A 23,786-nucleotide genomic window follows, 5' to 3' on the forward strand; every position below is an offset into this window, starting at 1 on the left:
AAACTGCTCAAAACCAAATCCGTTGGAGGGGTGTGGTTGCTGCCCTATGCTCCACTTAGGAGCAAGAAGAAGTCACTTTAAAAGTATAAAACCATCTGCTAAATTAATAAATGAAATATAAATGTTAAACCTAATTTTGCAAGTCTATTTGCAAAAAAGCACTAAATAAATCAAAGTAAATGCAAATGTAGATCAATACAATTTAGCTACAAATACCACAGAAAGCCTCTATGTCCTCTCATAACTTTAGAATTGTAGAATTTGGTTTGGACGGAGAGCATTTGTTTCTCTCTCTCGCTCACTTCGTCTTTTATTTGGACAGAGTATTATTGCCCTCACCCTTCCACTGCGGGAGCCAGGGGTACAGCTAGCGTAGAAATAACAAGCACACCCCCGCAAGTCCCCTGACACACAGTCACCTAGCGCAGAAATAACAAGCACACACCCATCCCCTCACACACACCTACTCAGACCCTCGCCGCTGCTGCCGCCTCATTAGCGCATGCTGGGAAGAGTTTGACCTCCGGGCTCTGGAGTGTCTTACTCAGAGAACCCTGCATCTGAGTGCAGGTAAGGCAGAGGACCAGGGTACATGTGCCAGCTAAACTTACACAGGTCACACTGCCTCAATGTGAGTCCAAAACTGATTATGCACACTATAGGGAGCCAGCAGATGGTGATTTTTTTCATCACTGTTGGTGCTGTATAGGCCTACTAACTCAAAAACTGGGGCAAGTGATACAAAAGACAGGGGAATGAGGGTGGATGAGTTCACCAGCTTATTCAATTACACATAAAATCTGGTGATTCCAATATCCTTGAGAGCTATTTTCAAAAAGGTAGCGTTGAAAGGGTTTTCCAGAAACACAGAAAAGACCCACGGATAAGCCAAATCCTCATATAATGGATACAAAAGCATGTCTGCAGGAGAAAAGCTGATTTGGCCATTTGCACAACACAGGCAAGGAGAGAAATGGTAGTCAATTTTAAGGGGCAGCCAGGCAAACCTTCGATTCTTATCTCAGACTGCTGGGGGATCGGGAACCGTTTGAGTGGAGATCTTCTCGACAACAGCCAACATTTTTACAGAGGGAGCTATGAGAGCCATCTGGCTCAGCCTCTCACAGGGGACATAACATTTAGGCCATAATTGCTTTTGGTCAAAACTAAAAAAGTGTTAAAAGCAAGTGTCTGATTAGCTGCACATTAGCCTATTAAAAAGCTTTTATAACCCTCTATAGAATTTAAAGTGCATCACCGACCTGCTCTTAATTGCACACTACTACAGTACAGGCCCTACAGTATCTACATGAAACCAGGTGAATGCTTTAATGCTGAAAAAAATGAATTCTAAAGGACTAATCTGTTTAATTTTTTTCTGAACTGAAATAAGCATCAAATTAATGAACCATGATTCATGTAATGAATGTTTGTAATGTCATCATGAGAAAAATAACTTACAGGGTTGGTGAAACAGAGCGAGCACTGCACGGTTGTGAATGAAACGGTAAGCACGGTTGTTAATGAAATTAACAGAACCCATCTGAAGAATAGTTAAATGGGTTACCAGAGTATTTACTGGCAAAAGTAAATGAGAAATAAAGTATGAGGCACATTTACCTATAGTTAGTAATTTATCACTAGCTTTACTAGCAAAGCTGTAGGAAAAAGGTAAAGGCATGTAATCAATGTCAAAAGTAGCTAACAAAGACTAGGTCAAAGACCAATTCATTAGGATCCAATCATTTTACTATGACAATGGCTATAATACTGATATATGTAAGCTAAATGTTTTCTTTAGTTTATGAGATCAATTTAATTAAATGCAACAGTCAGTTCTGTCTTCAGTTCAGAACTGTCAGTTCATGTCTTTTTATTCTTTGTTGAGGGGAGGGTCACCTATTTTTTTTTTGTCTAGGAGGGGAGGTCACCCATCTTTTGTATTAATGAAAACAGCAAAAAATCAAAGTGGCTTGTTTGATTGTTGATTTCTGTCGCCATATAACGTTCTCTATCTGTCAACATTGAACAATGAAAATAAGGGAGATTTCTCACGCAAAATACGGAAAACATCCGTCCCCATTAACGTTGGAAGGGTTGGAGCAACAAAGTAGCCTACTTTATTCACGCTTAACAGCCTATATCCATTTGGTCAACTTTATCCAGCCCTAAAAAAGCTAACTTTGGTTTACTTGTAGTTTACGGTGTAGCCTAGCCTAACTTTAAACAGTGTGCATGCTTATAAAGCATACTTGTGCTTCATTCATCCACACATCCAGCTCCTAACGTTTTGACAAGCATTTCTACCAATTGACCTTGTTCCTGCCCATCTCTAGCTTTGCTGTCTCCATCCTTTCTGTTTTTGTTGTTTGCAAAAAAATATATAGTAGGCCCTATTTATTGGTAACCAGCAACAAGTGCAATTTGTTAATCGCTGTCATTCTCTCTCCTGCCAACAAAAATGTGTTACGTTCCAAGTAGCAGTGCGTAATTCTGCTTCATAAAGCAGAATACAGAATACAAATACATTGGTCATATAAATAGCCAGTTTAGGGTCTACAGTGTAGGCTAGAGTTGGTAAGTTATGGTAGGCCAACTTGGAGTGAATATACAGGGGGATTTCTTTGGCTCTTAGCCTGGCAGGTGCGCACGTAGACATAGCCTACGGCCGAACACTGCAAGCGCCAATGAATCGTGCTCTCACAACAACCACGTTGTTAACTTAAATAGGCCTACTGTAGGTTAACATCACTCTGAGTTCGCATTCAAGCAAGCAAAACGATGATTTGAATACATTTGTTTCTCTGGAAGGGCAAGGGGTAACAACAGGACAACACAGAGACAGGCCAGAATGCAGGACTAATGTTATGAGAGTATTACAGTAATATGGGATATTCTACGGGAAAATATTAAAACGGCAAGACAGCGGCGAAAAGTTAAAATGATAGGCCTAAACCCGGAAAAAGTTGGCATGTTAGGTATTTTTCGGTCCCTGTGATTATTTGTGAAATTGTGCAAACGGTCTTTTCAAGTCATTTGAGAAGGAAGGAGTGTAGCAAGCTCCCAAATTGACGCTCGTCTGAGAAATTGAGTTTTGGATAATGTTCAGTTTTGGATAAATGCCTAGAGGAAGGAAGCCTAGAGACGAGTCCATAGCAACAAGTTCATGTGTTGAATTTGTTATTACCCAGTGTGCTTTGTTGAATGGTCTCAATGTTTTATTGTTTTATTTCATGTGAATACTTACTAGAGGAGTAAATTATTTCAAATAGGCTAATGCAGTTGCAGGAAGTGTGCATTTAGTTTCCATGCTTATTGTGTTTCCACAACAATGTTAGTGAGTAAATCTACTGAAATGGCCACCATCTTGGTGAAGTGTGATGTGTAAGATCAGAAAGCAGTTGGTGAGTTAAGAACGATTGTTCAAGTCGATGTGTTTTCATAGCGCTTTATAGCGTGGGCGGAAGGAATTGATGATTGGCCGGGGAGGGTCATGTCTTTTTTGAAAAGACTGCTGGAGGGACTTTGAAAATTTTCTTGCAGGCAGGGGAGGGTCATGGAACTTTTGATTGCAGCACTCAAAATCCCTCCGGTGACCCCGTTTATAAATAACGAACGGTCCCTTATCATAAATATTACAGTAAATATAAAATATTTCTAGTGCCATAATATGGTCCTCATTTCAAATTCACATTTGCAGTGCAGTGGGGTAGCCTATACTACGAAGCATGTTAGACATATCTAGGCTATGTAGACATATCGAGGCTTGACAAAGCCTTGACTCAGGGGTATACGTTAAGTGATACTACGATTGCAGTTATGTGATATATTTGTCAAACTAGGCTTTCAGCTCAGATCTGTGTGCGTTCTCGGTGTTGGGATGACTTCCAATCGTGTAACGTGGAGAGTGGACGCACAAGACCGCCTCTTTAAAAACAATTACTTCCGCATTCATGAGCGATAGCTTAATCTACACTGCGGTCATTTTTTGTGTCTAACCTTTAACATCAAATAAATCAATTGTCATCAGTTGTTGTATGGTATGCATGTCCATAGTGGGATATTTGCACGCACAGCACTATTAAAGCGCATTCGAGATCCAAAATGTTAGTAGAGGCGGAGTTCCACCTGTAAGATATATGACAGAATCCTACACGTGAGATAACTTCGTTTTTAAGACAATTGATTGGTCAGTGTACGGTAGATTACACGATTTGAGCTATAACTCACATCATAGCACATAACCTCCTCCCGACCAGGTTTGGCTGACAGCATAAGATACCATGGTGATATAGCGACACTAAAACAGATCCACTTTCGTGTCACAGCATAGCCTGGCTTTGAGCGCAACATACCTCGCTAACCCACTAATCGAGATTCGTAGTACACCCCACTGGTGTCTCTCAAGGATACCTGTTGCTGACAGCTGAGCGTGTTTTGTTTTATTACTACTCCAGTGGTGCCATCAATAACAGTAGGTCAGCTTAATTCGTGGTCATCTACACAGGATTTCTTTCCATGGCTAAAGCAAACAAGCCATAAATAACAGAGATTAGAGTTTGACAGGGAAAGAGATGACTCAATAATTAGGGCAAACTCTCAGGGCTGCCAGTAACAGTCATAATGGGAATATATGTCTGACTCAAAATACTCATTTGTCATGTTCCCCTTGAGATTACTTAAAAAAAAAAAAACTCAAAAGAAGGACAATATGTGCACAGCTGAGCCCACATAACATGGATCCCTCACAGGATCAAAAGAGTATATATACTTATACTTAGTACTTGCATGCATTCACAAATATATACATCAATACAGTGCATACATATAAACACATAAATAGGCTACGTAAACATTCTATAGCCTGTGTGAAACTGTTAAAGTCCTGTGCTATTTCCCCATGTTACATTAATGATATCCACCATCAATGTAGTTGTCATCATGAAATAGCAGTTGCCCTAAGAGTCATTCAAATTACGTGTTTTTACGGTCAATATTATGTTATACCATATAGGACTATGATTGCAATTTACACTGGTCAGCAAACGGAATAATTCAACACATACATTAACTGCACTGTCTATCTCAGTATTAATGCATGTCATGGTTATAATGTATATTTCAATATTAATACATGTTATGCTCATGCCTTTCACTTTAACTTTCAACTTTATTCTGTAGTGACTTGCATATGCATATAATATGCATTTTACACAGAACCTGTTAAAAGCTACGTTCACATTGCAAGTCTTAATGCTCAATTCGGATTTGTTGCTCAGATCCCATTTTTTGTTTGGCTGTTCACATTACCTTTTAAAATGTGGCCTATATCAGATTCCAGTGTGAACTGTGTGCGGTTCCAAACTGACCCGCATGCGCAAAAGAACAATAACAATGACATTAGCTAACTCCCGCCGGCACATAATTGTGACAAATGTCGATGTAGATTGACATAAAAGTCGAATCAAATCCGCCTTGGTTGTTCACACTGCAGGCGCATTGAAAAAAAATCAGACCTGGGTCCACAGACCTTCGGGACCACATATGGAAGTGGTCTAAATATTAAAAAAGCAGATCTGGGCAAGATTTGAGTGTTCATGCTACTTCTGAAGAAGTCTGACCTGGTCATTTGACCCCCCCAAAAATTAGATTTGGACCACTTTTGCCTGCAGTCTAAATGTAGCCTGATAACCTGGGTTCACACACACACACACACACACACACACACACAGAGATTTAGTGTGATAGTGCCCAAAATAATACTCATCCTTAGTTGAGTGCGTGCTGTGTGGTTGATAAACCACCATGGTATGACGCAAGTTCACTTGTGAACTTGTAACACCTGTTTCAACGTTGTTTGGTGGTGGTTCGTCATAAGATGATTAGTCCTGTATTAGTCCACATATACTACAGCATCGACAGAGCTACATAATACATAGAAATGCAAGAGAATGCACAACCAATTTATAATCAATGGAAGAAAATGTTACTGTCGTGTCCCAGTATTTCTTAATGTCAGCCTCTGCTCACACGCAGGTGTGAATGAGTGGATGTTGTGGACCCAGCTATGTCTGAACACCATACCTCCATCGTTTCACCCCTGCACTCAAGATGAATGAATGTTAATTTAGGCAAATGAATGGTTTATTTAGTCAAACTAGTGCAACACAACCACAAAATATGCATGAACGATGCAACAACTACTTCTCTCAACCTGTAATTCCGACGACCAAACTTTCCGCCCATATTTGCGATCAAGCTGTCAAACTGCTTGATGGTCTTTTGGGCCCCAATCGTCGACTTCAAGGCACTTAACCCTAACCTTAACTCAAACCCTAACCCTAACTCTTGACTAACTATAGTGCCTTCCAGGCAGCACTGCCTTGAAGTCGGTGGTGGGGGCCCAAAAGACCATAGATTGTTCAAACTACCAGTAAGGGCTCTATTTTAACAGTCTAAGCGCAAAGTCTGAAGCGTGATGTACATGATCATGGAAAGCATGTCTGAATATAAAAATGCTATCTTGACAAAGGTGAAAATTGTCTCTGTGCCAGGCATATAGTTCAAAAGGGTTGTTCTTATGTTTCTTAATTAGTCATGGGTGTGTTTTAGGCCTTTGAGAGTGACATCTGCCATTACCTGTAAGAGTAAGGAGCGCAAAATCAAGCACTGTGTTGGTATTTTGACGACGAGTGAACGCATTTCTGCTTCCATGCGAGACAAGTGTATGCACCAGAAGGATTACACTTAAGCTTGCTTTGATAAAACATGTGTGTGTGTGTGTGACAAGCAGAGTATAGCCTACATGCATCCACACTCACCTAGTTGAACTAGGCAATGACAGACTGAGACTCGTTGCTGTCTCACCAATTGTTAGATTTCGTGACAGTGCACCTTTCACTTTATACCAGGTTTATCTTGGTCACTTGGTGTTATCACTTTTAGTGATGTTAAAATAGCGATTTTTGATTATGCGCCTGCCATTTTTTTCTACCTATTTTTTTTCAGTGACACACCCGTGGGTGCGCAATGTTCATTTGAAAACTTGTGAACTCGAGTGCTTGGTGAAAATATCATCACTGCGTTGGGTGTAAGATGGAAACAAGACTTGGTGCTTGGCTCCACAATGCGCTGGGTGTAGGATTGTAGGATTAAAGGTAAAGGTCACATGAGGTCACATCAGGACATGACATATTTCTCAAACACATCCTGCATATATCTCCTACTGTACATATATATTCATGGTTTCTCAATGACAATCTTACATTGACTTATTTACTCATCATAAGCGTTACATCACAATATTTGGTACTCAAAGACATGGGGTTGAAGGTCAAGGATGAATTCTGACATTTTGCATTGTGAAGGGTCCACATACATGTCAGTCAGAATATATCCCTGAAAATATACCCCCTGTGCAATGAGTTGTTTTGTTTGGTCAAATATTTGTGCTACTTGTTCATTTGTGTTGCTGTTGAGTGTTTTTTCCCCTTTTGTTCTTTTTGTTATTATTAGTTTCCTCTCACTGAAAATGACCAAAACATCAACATTATGCAAGCACTGCAGAATCATTGAAAATGCCAAAGAACCAGTCCCTTGCAACTGTTAGCTATTTTCTTTCCATATCAAAACATAGTTCTCCAGAAAATTGTATCCAAAATTGCTTTGTGCCAAGAACAAAGCACAATAGGCACTTAAAAATTAATGCTAATTACTTCCAGGGGCTCTCAGAACACCCCAGAGATGTAGCACATTCTTCTCACAATGAATTGCTCTGGAGAATAATATTATATGTTCTGTCACACAAAATCCTATTCGAACAACTTCAGCATCTTTGAATTTTGCCAAATGTGATTCTGCTCAACAGGGACTTCATGGGAAAATATTTATTTATGGCAACATCCAGCATGAGCTTGTGTTGTTGGAAATTGAATTTTTTTTAGGCCTATCACACAGTGGTGAAAGGGGTAGAGGAGGCTTAACAACACAACATAATTTTGAAAAGAGATTGCTCTGCAGTACTAAATCTAGAGAAACACACTGTCCTTGTGCACCTATTAATCAAAATGCAGATAGATGTATTATGCCTTTGTTCATGTTTTACTTTACTTTTTATGTTTTACTTAAAATATTGGCAGTTCAGTTTTGGGTAGACCTAGTGTATACTCACTCACTAGCATGTTAAGTTGATTTGTTACAGACGCAGAGGAACGTGCTGTTCTTGTTATTCAGGAGCAAACCTATCAGAGACTCAGAGCTCTCTGACAGAGAATTCACCCACAGGCTATGACCACTGCCAAGGACCTAAAAGAGCGAGTAGCGCTGAACACATTTAAGTATTTTGCTAATGGTGTTCCCCAGCATGACAGCTATAGTACAGTCATCTTCAAATAGTGTCTGAGTGGGAGTTTGCACTGCACATAACTCATATCTCACATACCCACTGTTCTCAGTGACACTCATCCCCGCACAACTTGGTTCACGGCACCAGGGTAAACTGTTTTATACCCATCATCACTGTTGGCTCTTTGGCCCTATTACACTGAAAACCTCAAGTTTCTGCTAAGCAAACACTCTCCTTATTTCCTGATCGTTGCACAGCCACAGTTAGGCTACATGGATATGTATAACTAACATAATATTGCATGCACTTTTGATCCTGTTGCCATGGCATGCAAACACCCCATCTGATCTAACTGAGACACCTCAGTGCAGACAACATAACCTATATTTAACTGAGACTTGAGGACTGTTCTCCACTGATATTATAATAATTATACTTAAAAACTGATGTTGAGATTAAATGCATTAAGACAGACTCGGGTTGAATGTCAGAAACTGTTCAACACTATTAAGTATACGGTTCCTTTAAGAAGACCCTCGTAATTTCTCATGCGACAGCATTCTATTACGTCATTATTATGAGACGTTCACGATAACAAGCCGAAACGTGACTACCTAAACATGACGGTTTAATCATTTCGTTCATATTCACTTTTCTGTTCCAGAAAAAAACATTTATGGACAGGTTGGACGTATGTGACTCTATCCATCGTGGTGGGTGATAGTTTTTATATAAATATATATTTATTTGACCAATACAAAAGCCGAAAATGCTGGCCGCTGTCAGGGTCGGACGAACTGTTTTCTATACATGCAAACGACTTTCGGAAACCAAGCATTCCGCGTTGCCTATGTACATCAGTGACTGTAAGCTTGTGACATCTTCAGGCAGTGGATCTATGTCCACGACGTCTACGGAACCAGTGGTCATTCGTATCCCCAAACCTACGCTGGATCGTATTGAAAAAACGAGACAGATCAAACGGAGAACGGAGAAAGTTCCTCTCATCAAACCTGGCAGACTGTTAATTAAAAGCAAGAATCCACAACTAAACCAGTCAGCAGGATATACATTCGGTAAATTCGAGGAGACACGCTTATGCTCCAAAGGGTGGAAACATCATAAATCACGTGGTGACTATTTTACCATAAACAGCATCCAGACTGTGCCACCATTTATCACTGAATGTGAACAGAGCGACTTGGACCCAGACAAGTCTACTACGTTTAATACATTTCATATTCGTCAGGAATTGGTGGAGATTTTGCGTCGCGAGAATATAATCCATCCCACAGCAGTGCAGAGGAAGGTAATTCCGAAGCTGCTGCGTGGTCATAACGTCCTGTGCGCAGGTGAGACCGGTAGCGGCAAAACGCTTACTTACTTGCTGCCAATTATTCATGACCTGCTGGAGAAGAAAGAAAGAAATACTGACACAAATACTCATGCAGTTGTTCTGGTGCCTTCGCGAGAGCTGGCCGAGCAAGTAGCGGTTGTGACGCGAATGCTTAGCCAGGAGTTGAACTTGAAGGTAAAGGTGCTTGGAGGCGGCAGGGGTATTGGCAACATCAAAGCAGCCTTCACCCATGGTCAGTCAGATGTTTTAGTGACCACTCCTGGTGCTCTTCTTAAAGCCACGTGGAGGAATTATGTGGACTTGAGCCAACTTAGATTTATTGTCGTGGATGAGGCTGACACCATGTTTGATCCCAGCTTCTCAGACATGCTCGAGAAAATCTTGCTAAACACGAATGTGGCCTCCACAGTGTCTGAGACCCGTGGCCTGCAACCAAAAGCTCAATTGGTTTTAGTGGGGGCCACGTTTCCGGAGGGTGTGGGAGAGGTGGTCAGCAAGGTGACAGACCTTGGGAGCATCTTGACCATCAAAAGCCAAAGGCTCCACCACCTAATGCCTCATGTAAAGCAGACTTTTGTGAAAGTGATAGGTGCTGACAAACTGCTGGAGCTGAATCACGCACTGAAGAAGGTGGAGCAGGATGGGGCTGGTGTACTGGTCTTCTGTAACTCTGCATCCACTGTGAATTGGCTGGGATTTGCCTTGGATGACTTGGGTGTCCGACACGTACGTCTACAAGGTGCAATGCCAGCCGCCATGAGGGAGGGAATTTTCCGGAACTTCCAGAAAGGCCTGGTTGACGTGCTGGTTTGCACAGACATTGCCTCCCGAGGCCTTGACACGCAGAGGGTGAAACTGATAGTGAACTACGACTTCCCTGTGAGCCACACAGACTACATTCACCGGGCAGGGCGGGTGGGCCGGGCAGGTGGCCAGGGCGAAGGAGAGGTGCTGAGCTTCGTCACCCATAAGTGGGATGTGGAGCTGGTACAGAAGATTGAGACTGCTGCCCGGAGAAGAACTTGTCTGCCTGGGATGGAATCTGAAATACACCAGCCTAGCCCCAAAGAAGATCAAAACTTGTGACCTTCATGTGATGTCATCTAAAATGGTCTTCTTTGATCATCTGTTTCATTGCATCTCCAGTGTATATGTTGTCTTAACACATGACATGATATTGTAAACTGAATTATTGATAAATAATCATATAAAAACAAGTATAAATGCTTTGTTGTATGTCATATGATTCACCTTGGCACAAATCTGAGTGAAGCTGAAACAGTTACTGAACATTATGCACAATATGCTGAACCAGCTCTAATAAGTTATATATAAATCTAGCACCTGTGCATTGCGTTTTAAGGAAATAAATGGTGGGAAACACTGAACTAGCCAGGGGGTTATAATGATTGGAGGAGTTGCTTCAGTACAGATTTTTTTGTTTTATACAACAGTATTTTTTTTTATGACAGTCATATTTCCTGAGAGATTTTTCTCAAGGGATGTTCTTACAGGAGTTTTGGCAGCTCTAAAAATACTTCACAGTGTTCTGCATGGTTCTTTTGTACAATTAGAATATATATTTTACTGATAGGATTAATACTGAAACCTCTTTTCTTATTTGAACACATCCTCTGCTGTAATGTTTATGATTGACAGAAGACACCACAAAACTAGTGTAACAATCGAAGTATCCTAATCTGCACATAGCCTACAGTACAGCATGCCTACTCATAGAAAACATAATAAACAATACACAAGCTTTCATTTTACATTTACAAAACATTACAGACGGCAAGCACAGTAGTAACTATTTCAAACACATCACAATGTAATGAACAGATATTTTACATCATAGGCATTTCTAATGTATAGTTAAACAATTTCAGCAGTAAACTCTTAAAACCTCACATTACACTTTAATTCAAACTTCCAAAATAATTTCAGTAGGTTTTTCGCCTGTATTGGTGGTGTAGTAGGCCTGTGTTTATGTACAGTACATTTTGTGGGGCAGCCGTGGCCTACTGGTTAGCGCTTCGGACTTGTAACCGGAGGGTTGCCGGTTCGAACCCCGACCAGTAGGCATGGCTGAAGTGCCCTTGAGCAAGGCATCTAACCCCTCACTGCTCCCCGAGCGCCGCTGTTGTTGCAGGCAGCTCACTGCGCCGGGATTAGTGTGTGCTTCACCTCACTGTGTGTTCACTGTGTGCTGAGTGTGTTTCACTAATTCACGGATTAGGATAAATGTAGAGACCAAATTTCCCTCACGGGATCAAAAGAGTATATGTACTTATACATGTCAAGAAAAAACCTCGGGTCAGAATCAATTCTGTGTCGTTGTTACTTAGTCAGGATGCTGCCACATGCAGCTTAGCTTCCCTGTGGCCTGCACATGTTTTTATAGAATTGAGTAATTATGTCTTCTGATCATAATGAACAACCTTTAAATTGTCCAGACATACAGACTATATACATTCACAGATGCGTCCATTTAGACTTACAGAACTGTTCTGATGGTTTGAATTCAATATATGGTAGTAAAGGAAAACCATGGCACCCATATCAATTGTTTGTGTCTTCCAAGACAGCATCTACTTTTTATTTCTCGTTGTCATACTCCTTTTTATGTGTTTTCCAAGAGAGCTCCTTCCAAAATCCAGACTTCGCCATAATGAATAAATGAATTATATAAACAATGAATACTTTAAGCTTCTGAAAGCATTAGCGGCTCAATCTGCACTCTGCTCCAAGTTAAATTGATTTCAATAATCAAATGAACTGCACCAGGAAAATCAGCACTGAAATGCCACTTCCTCCATCTCATTATGGCCCTTTCCACTTGGAGAAAGTTGAAAGTCTTGGTGTACCAATTCTCTGCCTCAGCTTTATAACAGATGGCATACAGCTGGATTTAACATAGAAGGCTCTGTTACTTTTTTACACACAGTACATAGCGGTCTTGCCACCTTATATATTGGTTGTGGAGTGTGTGGTGGAGAAGTTGTCCATCCGGATGCGCACCACCTTCTCCACTGGTGGCGGTGGGTAGAATAAGTAACAGGTGAAGACCTGTTGGCAGGCCTTGCGGAAGTTCTCTGAGAGGAACGCATAGAGGATGGGGTTTACGCAGGAGTTGCCATAAGCCAGGCAGTGGGAGATGATGCGGAAGGCAAAAGATGCGTCATTCAGAGGGAATCTGCCAAACTCCACCCACATGGCAATGATGTGGTGAGGCATCCAGCAGATGAGGAAGGCGGCCACCACCAAAAGTACCGTTTGGGCTGTCTAGAGAAGAGACAGGAACACACCACAACAGTGTTATTGATGCACCATACCAAGTGTAGTTTACATCTCAGGTACTGATCTTCATTTAATTACCAACTCAGGTCATTGTTGTAGGACTGGAGCACACCACAACAGCATTATTCTTGTACCATGTATGTGTTTTGCATGTACAAACGTAAATACTTTTATATTAAAAATGCACTCCCATCATTGAGTAGCAGGTAGAGCTGGATCTCCATTTCGTAACCAACTCAGTTCGGTGTTCCAAGAACAATTCATTTCTTTCATCTTAGTTTCTCAAATGTTGTGAATGAATTCTCAACCGAAAGGTTGACTAAGCACATAGATAGATAGATAGATACTTTATTGATCCCCAGGGGAAATTCAAGGTCTCAGTAGCATACAGACAACACACACACATTCACTAACAGCAGAAAAAGTAATTAAAAGTATATAATATAACAAAACACAACTAAGCAATAAGGACAGTAGAAGATAAAGAATATACTAAATATACTAAAATATACTAACTAACACTTAATCTAAATCAATTCTAAAAACAGTATCCACATAGTGGGTGAGTCCAACAGCGCAAGAATAAAGTCTATATATATATAACTATATTAAGAAAGGGTATGGCCACAGTTCGGCTGTGGCATGGAGGGAGGGGTTATGCATATGTGCTAATATAGCACGCAAACAGTGAGGCAGAAAGACAGTGGTAAAAAGTGGCTAGTGGACAGGCAGTATCCAATGGAGGGGGTGAAGAGGCAGACAGACTATGCAGAGAAGTCTATCTCTCCTCTTCCCTTAAGTGAAGCATTGAACAGTTCAATGGCCCTAAGGACAAATTACTTCCTCAGTCTGTCTGTTGTGCAAGGCAGTAAGCGAAGTCTCCAGCTGATCAGGCTCTTCTGCTTAACAATAGTCCTGTGGAGTGGGTGACACTCATTGTCCAAGATGTTGATCAGTTTGTTCAGGGTCCTTTTGTCAGATATTGAAGTGATGCACTCCAGTTCAGCTCCCACTACAGAGCCAGCTTTCCTTACCAGCCTGTCAATTCGCCCCGCATCCTTCTTCTTTGTGCTTCCTCCCCAGCATATCACTGCATAGAAGAGGATGCTGGCAACAACAGACTGGTAGAACATCCTGAAGAGCTTTTGCATGTGGCATGACTCGGTGTTGTAGCAGAAGTCAGATGTGTACAGGGTGAACAGGACTGGAGAGAGCACAGTTCCCTGTGGCGCTCCGGTGCTGCTGATCACAGTGTAAGAGAGACAGTTCTTCAGTCTGATGAAATCTGTAATCCAGGTTACCAGGTGAGCGTCCACACCCATCTGCAAGAGCTTGTCTCCCAGTCTGAGGGGTTGGATGGTGTTAAAAGCACTTGAGAAATCAAAGAACATGATTCTCACAGCACTTTTTCCCTTGTCTAGGTGAGAATGTGTCCTGTGTAGAAGATAAGTGATGGCATCGTCCACGCCCACTTTCTCCTGGTATGCAAACTGTAATGGGTCTAGTGCATGGCGTACCTGGGGTCTGAGCATACCTAAGACCAGTCGCTCCATTGTCTTCATCACATGTGATGTTAGAGCGACAGGTCTGTAGTCATTAAGCTCACTAGGGTGTGGCTTCTTAGGGACAGGGGTGAGACATGATGTCTACCACAGTGTTGGAACCTGTCCAAGGCGTAGACTCAAATTGAAGATGTGCTTCAGTGGCTCCCCCAGTTCATGTAATTGGCATGTGATGTAATTTAAGATGTTGATAACCAAATAGCAATTGTATGATACAGTCTCGCCATAGTCCCTATGATATTACAAATCAGCCAGAGCTGAGTGATGTATCTGTGAGAAAAATGCTGATGAGAGTGATGAATCACATTCATTCAGATGAAAGACAGTATATGGTACATAACACATGAGTCCCATGTAAGAAGAAAAAAAAGTGTGTTATATTAACAATCATCACAGAATTTACTGTGGATTTGTTTTAGAGTATTGCTTAATGTATTGTTAATATTCCTGAATTTATCCAGTTGTCCCTTTTGTAAAAATGTGTGCAGAATACTGAGTCAAGTAGATCGAACATACTCTAGTTACAAATCATCTTATAAATTTATTGCATAGCAATTTTTTTTCTGCCTCTCTAGACACATTATAATGAATGTGCAATATTTTAGTCAATCTATTTTGCATGATGGATATTTAAGTATGCTTTCAAAAAATGAATTTGTCCAAATCCCGAGTCGCTAAATTGAAGCAAACCTGGAAGGGGGCCCTCAATGTTAGGCAATTACTGAGCAAGAAAATGCTGCCCTGCCGACGTAGCTCTCAGACTGTTTCAACCATAATTGAAACAGACAAAAAAACAAAACTCCTGTGCAGCACTGCAATTCCATTCTGCCCCACTCAGACCAGAACAAAGGGAAACACTGACTCTGTCTCACAATTTCATTATGAATATGATGTCTTTGTATGGCTGGGGAAATGACTTGGCTCTTGGTCTTTTATTCCTGACCCCATGGCTCACCCTTCCATTTCCATCAATGGTGATGAGGGCAGCAAGCAGGCCCTGATGTGACGCCTTTTTTTTTTCTTTAAGCTTTTAGCTTGATAGGCTGCAGCTAATGAAAAATTACATGATTATTAAGGTCACTGAGCCCTAAGATCTCTGTGACGGATGCAATAAAAAGCACATGCATTGTTCTGGTCAGGTCACGTGACTGATAGATTTGGAATGTGTCACTTATACCAGACATATTTATCTTTTTTCCCTGCTGTTGGCACTGGCCACATATTACATTGATCACAATTGGTCAACATAACTAAACAAACTATAACCTATGCCTGTAGCCTTCCTACTGATTTTAGTTCAGTTGTTACAATGACTGTTTTCACATATTTCTTGGGCTTGAATGCAAATTAGCTTTGCTCGTGACGTGAAAATCTCTGGAGAGCTAATATTAACAGGAGCTTCCCAAGTTATGAATGTTATTATTATCTCCTTGGATAACACAAAAGCTGAATATTCCTGCCAAATGTCATGTCATTTAAGCATGCAGATGACATGGCATCTCTTGGGCCCTTACACAGTGATGGCTGTGTAGGTCAATATTTTGATTAGGTTTCCTACCTGATTTCCAGGAAGGGGAGATGCACACTGTGCTCACAGTGTTAACACGATTAATTATAAGTGCATTTTAAATCAACATTGTTTGAATGTTCATATAGACTCAATGTTGAATGACTCTAAAGCTAAAAGACAAAAATGGCTAAATAAAAGATTGCTCAGTGATAAGTGTTGTGGTGTGTGATAAGTGTTCCTTGAAGAACAAATCGAACAAATGAAACAGATTTGTCTGGGCTTACGTCCTGCATCAGTTGACAGAGAAAACAGCTCTTTGTGCTTCCCAGAATGCACTAAATGTTAACTGGACGACAGCAGTCTATTATCATACTGTTATCCCTTACTGGAAAACATTTGTTCATCACACATCAGTAACAATCTCTCTATGACTACTGAGCTTTTAAACATATTTCCAAACCAATTATCTAGAAATGATCAGGAAACAGTTTGAACACATCTGCTCAAAGATGTGTTCAAACTGTTTCCTAATCATTTTCTAGACAATTGAGTCGATGGTCCAGGGAGGCATTATGTCTCAAGTCTGAGGAGTAATAAGGAGAAATGAACAGTTCTGTGTCACCTTAGATGTCACCGGAATGAAGCAGACCAAAGAAGTGTCTGACCTAGAAGCCTCCGCCATTTATTTCAAAATCTGAAATCAAAACTTCCATTGGCATAAAAAATTACATAAGAGGCCTAGAACAGTACTGGACCTCAAACCAAGACAAGATGAGCGCACTTGCAAAGTGGCTAAAATCCCATGAGTGGTATCTGTCACCACTAGCATGTCTCTTAAAGGACTATGTGTAGGATTAAGGTTATCTTGAAAGCATCACTGTACACAACACCACTCTTCTAATGCCTTTTAATAGAGTGCCTCTTGAGGTACAGTACGAGGTGCTACAAGATAGTTAGCAGTTAACATTACCTGCTAACTTTAGTGGAAATCTGGACAACACAGAGGCCTTTTTGACATTACGTCAAAATGGTTATTTCTTCACACACTGTTGCTTTTTCTAGCTATTTCTGAAATTTAAAACTATAAATCCCACACAGGACACCTTTAAGGTGTTAGAGTGTTTAGGTTTTCTTACTACACTGCACAGCAGTACCCTCTGGCTACTGTTACATAGCCATATTATAATTTCCCTGCAAAAACTGTGGTGACCTGATCCATCGTTACCAGATGTGAGATGTTTAAAATATGAAAATGTGCAGCCTCTGGACTTCATCACCTCTCCCTTAGCCTCTGCAGGAGTTCGGTACTATTGATTAAACAGTGACTGTTCCTTCAACAAAGGAAGTACGTGAGGAGCACAGGGTGATATTTCAAGGGGCCATAGACACAGGCAATAGAAAACCAGCAACACTCATAAACAGAGGTCTCAAAGCCTTTAGAAAGCACTATGTTGCCTCCCAAAAAATCAGTTGGGTTGTATTGCAGCTCTCTGAAGTTATGACCTTCCCTGGTCTATAAATAGATATTAGCACTGATGGGGTCGTATACTTGTCAGATACAGCACTTGTTTACACTAGGAATCTCTCATATGTATCTGGTGAGGGGCCCACAGCCTGTTCCTGTGCTTTACAGCTGTTCCTTTTCAGCATCTCAGCCAACTTGTATTCAGCCTGTCAAGGCAGGCAGCATGGGCACTGTCAAAATACCATGGCACCAGCCATTTCTGGGCATCAGATGGTGAGAGGCTGGGATGGTAGTAAAAATACAGGGCCAGCTTGTGTCGCAATCTGTTTTCATTATATAGATGTTGTTTGAGCAGATGCATTTCAGGCTTTCTGCACTGTCCTGTCCATAACGAGGCACATAGCGACTGATACTTTCAATCGATTTAACAAGGTTGCACAGAAGACTTTTACTTTACTTAGATTCTTTACTGGTGTTAAATATGTCCTTTGGAGGAGAATCAGTAAAGGGCAAAAACTAAGAGCCAAACTAGATCACTCAACCCCCACACCCAGGTCATACCCAGGCCAGATCAATTAAATTAAGTGATGGCTGGATAGCTTATCCATAAACAATTTGATTACTACAGTAATGGTTTTTTGCCCTCCTTGATCAACATAATTTCTACTTGCAGACAGCTATTTACAGAGCTCTAAATGCTTTATGGGTCTTCAGAGAGTTTGAGATCAAGACTCTGTTCAGGCTCTGGGCTCTGTACAGTGCTGGGAGACAATAAAAATATCAAATACAATTGAATTCAGTTGAATGATAGACCACTGCTACTTGATATTATACCGTGCATGGACACGGACATGTTGGTTGCCATACATGTACTGTACAAGCACATCTGGCTATCTCTCTTTCTCCCTGTAATTGGCACCAATATAATGCTGAGAAACTCGGTGTCTGTGCTCACCATCTCAGCCTTGCATGGCAATATAATGTACTTACCTAATTAAGGCTATGACCATGCTATCATAGTTTACATTGTAGCTTGCCTCTTTGCAGCCCCTACTCAGAGCCAGGAATCACACTGAATACTTCCTGGGGATGAAGAGGAATGCCTCCACTGAATGCTATTTATAGCCCACACACAATCTAAATATTTACCTGAAAGAGATCATCCCAGCTACCACTCACAAGTTGCCATATGACTGTTTTTTTCTTCTGCTAAAAAAATGCTGATAAGTGAAAGCTAAACAAAAAATGGTTATCCTGGGTATAGGCCCAACTCAAGGGTTAAACACACTGTACACACATTGTGTGTCTGTACTGTTACACAGGACAGATCCAACTACATACAATAGCATAATTCATTTAAGGAGGACTGTTTTGCAAGCAGCAATTTTGTGTAATTTGAAGAAATAGCAAATAACTGAAGGTGCCTATGGTAAAGATCTAAGCAGATAGACACAACTCATGCACACTGGCACTGTTGTTTATTAAAAAGCTGTTCTATTTCACTTTGAAAGCCCCACTATTGAGCACAATGAATCCTTAATTAATAAGACACTTTCATAAACTCTTATCGCTTAATAACAGCCACTTCTATTAATCATCTCTTACCAATTTCCATACTAATTCATTGTTGTCTATTCCAAGTTGAGAGTTATTGCACCAGTGAAAAAACCCCTTTGAAATACAAAATTACAAAATGGTTTATTAGGAGTATTTTTTTTCTGTGGCATCCACAGAAAGTGTACCATAAGCTCAAGATCAAAGGCACACCACTCTTTTCCTCTCATTCCTAACATGTCCTGACCTAAAATATTTACTGGCCATTGCAAATTGATGTAATGCACAGTTTCTCACATTGAACACACGTCTCCTTCATAGCTTAATGTCAAGAATACATTTAGAGCATTCATTCTACTCTTAATGTGGATCAGTTTAGATCTACATTTAACAACATTTAGGTCTTAGTCATTGTCTTGACTGAGTAGAACATGTTATACATAGACAAACTATTTTTGCTATCTTTGCAGTTTGTTACTGGTATCCTGTAAATCATCATTGTGATAAGTCTCTAACGTTGGCTGGTTAACTGTTTTTCAAAACAGCTGATCAGCACCTCAAGAAAAACAACAACTGGTATGTGACTTTTATGCACAGAATTGTTGCAAACTGAATACTGTAAGATCATTGAAGCTATAGATTCCTTAAACACATAAATTATTTTCATTTCTGATTTCATAATGCACTTCCAGGCACTGTATGAAAAAAAACTGTCCCATTCTTATTGCAATAACAGAAAAATAGCCTATAGCAAAGGCCTACCAAGGTCTGCATCTGCTTTTGTGACCTCAATCTTGTTTACCTATTGGCCTGTACAACAACATTTTACTAAACAAACTGACATGTGATTTAGGCCTGTTGATCTTTGATCTATGCCAGGGGTGTCAAACATAAGGCCCGGGGGCCAGATCAGGCCCACCAGCAGGTTTCATACGAACCCCCAAGAAGTTTTGGGTGGGAAGGGAAAATTAGAAAGAAAAGATATTCACATCCACAATTTGTAATAAGCAATTTCTGTGATAAATTGATTAAACCTAGCACTACAAATCATCCCCAGGAAGGAAGAGGCCAAAAAACTGACATTGAAATTGGGTGTTTCAAGAGAGAAAGAGCAGGACATGATAAGTAAATGATTTGTACTTGTTTGCTAATGAGTGGGTGTAGTAAAGGAGTATATAATCAAACAACACTCTGATACCAATGCAGAGAAATGAAAATGACCACGACAATGACGGCCCCCGTGAGGTCTCATTCCAACAAATTCGGCCCACTGCCTGTATGAGTTTGACACCCCTGATCTATGCGAATACCAGAAAATGCAAAACAGAAAACAATATTATGATGTAATATCTTTACACCCATTTATGGTGGTGGGCTGGCTGTATTTTTTGTATAGCTCTTGCTTTTATATGCTGAGAGGCACCAACCCAACCAGGGACAGTTATTTGTTGCTATAGATACCAGCGTCAGTGTTATCATTATGCTCTAAAAGCATCCTCTCTCAGGCACATTAGAAGCCAATTTTGCCTCATCATAATAATTACTTTCTCTTCCAAGTTATTTGCACATAGTACCTTTCACACTGATTAGAAATGCTGCATCTGTCTTGTCGTGTTTGTGGCACGTCCAGAGACAGGACACTGTCATGCTTATTTTTTCCATTGTTTACTCATTTTGACATTGAAAGCACAAGTTCACATAGGCTACTGTTTTCTTATAGTGATTGTAAATTACTTTGTGTCAATTTGTTTTCCAATATCAGGATTTATGATATATAGCATATAACTGGCACTGCTCCTGAATAAGAAGTCAAGTATCTTACCTTTCTCTTTGAACGCTCAGATTTCTTGGTCATGTTCTTCATCTTTTTGTGTAAATGATACAGGACCTACAACAGAGTGACTAAAGTTCATAATTCAAAAGAAAACAAAACAATGTAGCCTACATATGACTAAAACGCCTGCAATAAATAGGGGCAACAGGTGAAGCAGCTTGCTTGGCACTCTGAAAAGGTAGGTTATCTGTAGATGCCTTTATGATAGAGGAAAGCACAATCTTTCCGCTCGAACAAAGTTTATTATGATGTGCAATAAAACAAACGCCTTACTGCTCTGTTATAAGACATTTCACTGCACAGGGAGCATACAGCAATAACATGCGTTTATCACGCCGTGTTTTTTCGATAAGATGATAAATGTGTGCCACCACAATAATTGGTTCAATGTAGTAACCATGATGTTAAGTTATTTCAGTCCAAACATAGGCTATCTGAAAAATCCTTTAACCAAAGAATTCTTTCACTTTCCTCTGATAACACTTCAATAGATCGTGTTATGCACTTTGCACGCAGGCACAAAGCAGCACGCCAGCCCCTATGATTTGTTCTAAAGGTCACCGACTGTAAAAAAAATAAAAAGGGGGAAAAAAGTAGACTACAGGGTAAATGCAAAATCAAAATCCGGAATTATATCTTTCCTGACGCCCGTTTCATGTATCCTATTAATTCTTAAGGCAAGTGTTACACGTGTAATCCTTTAGCTGTTTGTGTAGGTTATTAGGTCTTACCTTGGTATAACAACACGTGATCAAACACAGTGGTAACAGATATCCAATTACTAAAATAGTCACTTTGTAGGTCTGTTTGGGCACAATTTCGCTCCATATTTCCCAACAAAACGAACTGTTGGGAGCCTCAGGATGGCCGGTAAGTATCTGATGTTGAGCAACTGGTATGGCAAAGATGAAAGAAAGCAACCAAATGATACAGACTCCAACGAGGGCATTCTTTCTATTGCGAATGCATGGTGATTTCTTCGAGTGGACAACAGCAATGTATCTGTCAATGGACATAGCCACCAGAGTAAAGATGCTCACAAGCATGCTCACCGTCACGAAATAGTGAACACATTTACACAAGAAAGCCCCGAAGATCCACTCAGGCAGGCTGTATATTGTTGCTTGAAATGGGACACAAATTAATAAAAAAGTCAAATCAGCTATGCTGAGATTTAGGATAAAAACGTTCGTGGTACTTCGAGAACGCCTGGACTTGACTCTTCCAATGACTATAATCACTAATGTGTTGCCAAAAATGCCTAAGAGGAATATACATCCAAATATGACAGGCACAATTACCACTTCAGGGCCGAAAGAGTCACCTGTCGTTCGGTTGTTCGGTTCTTCCCATGTCCAAATTGTCTCATTTGAAGGTGACATTTTTCCAGCTGTATTAATCAACTCAAAGTTCCCATCGAACACCAAGAAAATAGATCCAACTTTTCTGTCTTCAGAATTGGTTCAGTCGCCCATTTTATTGTTAGGACGTTTTATAATTCATATGGAGTCATTTCGAATGTCTTCCCAGAATACAGACGTTTTCTGCTACTGTAAGCATAAGAAAAGTCTGCGCTGACAGCGCGCTGACCATACCGCTTCTGTCAAGCACTGTAAAGTCTACCAACCTAGCTCGTGCGTCGCCTGTGAACTGAGCGGTATCAGACCGTCTCTTATCAGTAGGCTATTGAATAGTATATGGCTTACAGGGACAGGAGCAAGGAAGAAAACTCACTTGAAATATCGGAATGGTGTTACGTCTAATATGTTTCACAGATGTAGCCTATATGTTGTTACTTCAGTGTAGCAAGACCTAAACGTGTCCGTCCAAAGAATTAAATGTTTCACGTTTAACTCAGTGTAACACTAACCACATCACTTAGGCTAATTTTGATCCACCCGTGACAGGTAAAATCTTATATGGGGAAAAATATATATAATTTAATATGCTATGTAATTATCTATTTAGAAGATAGCCTAATGGGGCCTCCAGCAATATTCCTAAGGCTACCCTGATATGGCGCGTTTTGGTTAAGATAATTTGCAAAAAGCAGCCTATTGGAAATAGCCTTAAAGAATTCGAACAAGACAGGGCAGGCATAGATGGGGCTAGTACCCTCCAGTGGGCAGGTGTTGCATTGCACATTAAGTATCTCCAGTAGTTTACATAGACTAGGCTACAGTATAGGCTATCTACCCTTACCCCCAGTGGAGGGTAGTAATCGGGTCTGTGTGTCTGTCCGTCTCTTTCGGTGTTAAAAGTGCGGTCCGAAACTTTACAATTTTTCATACAAGTTATGTATCACCCTCGTTGCTGATCAAATAGCTATAGGGTTTGCACTCACCTGCTCTTGTTAATAGCCTGATAAATGAGTGATGCTCATGCATTATTTGTGCAATACATTTGATACAGTGACTGATTTGTGTAAAAAAATCCAAACCTTTATGGCACCTCCTTAATTATATCAAACTTGTTTAATATAATTACTTTGATTGGACTAGACACACATTCATTCTGCTGTTTGATATTCAAAACTGAGATTGGAAGCAAGACATACAGTAGGCACTATTCACTACCCAAAACACACATCTGAAAATCAGATTAGCTGCAGAAACCACCATAGGCTAAAAGGCTAAAACGATGGTTACAGGAAGGAAAAATATCCTGCATTCGGCATGATTTCTCAGGGGATTAGGTAAACAGACAGCAGTATATATCCATGGCAACCAAGGACTGAAGATTGCTTGTTTATTGTACTGCTCTTGTATTGAATAGGCCTACATGAGCATTTTATTTTCTTAATCTGATATTTATCTGAGGTTCAAGTTAAACCAGGCACATTGAACCCTGTGGGTGTTGT

At 40.4% G+C, this 23,786-nt stretch overlaps 2 protein-coding genes across 3 annotated transcripts; one reads left to right on the forward strand and one right to left on the reverse strand.

Annotated features, from left to right (window-relative positions):
- The first annotated feature begins 8,926 nt into the window (after positions 1–8,926).
- On the forward strand, positions 8,927–10,928 carry ddx28 (DEAD (Asp-Glu-Ala-Asp) box polypeptide 28). Its single transcript, XM_042062382.1, has one exon. It carries the CDS (start codon positions 9,114–9,116, stop codon positions 10,785–10,787), a length of 1,674 nt encoding a protein of 557 aa, XP_041918316.1. The 5' UTR covers positions 8,927–9,113; the 3' UTR covers positions 10,788–10,928.
- Positions 10,929–12,263: 1,335 nt separating this feature from the next.
- Positions 12,264–22,529, reverse strand: galr1b (galanin receptor 1b). Of its 2 annotated transcripts, none has more exons than XM_042062447.1 (3): positions 22,251–22,529; positions 20,915–20,980; positions 12,264–12,986 (listed from the first exon to the last, which is right to left on the reverse strand). In XM_042062447.1, the coding sequence occupies exons 1-3, from the start codon at positions 22,293–22,295 to the stop codon at positions 12,669–12,671; spliced, it is 429 nt and encodes a 142-aa protein (XP_041918381.1). In that variant the 5' UTR covers positions 22,296–22,529; the 3' UTR covers positions 12,264–12,668. The 2 variants fall into 2 exon arrangements, with proteins under 2 accessions (XP_041918381.1, XP_041918380.1); XM_042062446.1 differs by having other exon boundaries at positions 21,658–22,529.
- Between the last annotated feature and the right edge of the window lie 1,257 nt (positions 22,530–23,786).

This window comes from Alosa sapidissima, chromosome 14 (genome assembly GCF_018492685.1).
Source record: "Alosa sapidissima isolate fAloSap1 chromosome 14, fAloSap1.pri, whole genome shotgun sequence".
Lineage (NCBI taxonomy): Eukaryota > Metazoa > Chordata > Actinopteri > Clupeiformes > Clupeidae > Alosa > Alosa sapidissima.

Coding starts and splice junctions, on each gene's coding strand:
- ddx28 (XM_042062382.1), top strand. CDS start 9,114: ATGCTGGCCGCTGTCAGGGTCGGACGAACTGTTTTCTATACATGCAAA.
- galr1b (XM_042062446.1), bottom strand. CDS start 22,308: ATGTCACCTTCAAATGAGACAATTTGGACATGGGAAGAACCGAACAAC. Junction 20,981..21,657: donor TCACGTGTTGTTATACCAAG/GTAAGACCTAAT, acceptor ACTCTGTTGTAG/GTCCTGTATCATTTACACAA. Junction 12,987..20,914: donor CTGAGCGTTCAAAGAGAAAG/GTAAGATACTTG, acceptor TCTCTTCTCTAG/ACAGCCCAAACGGTACTTTT.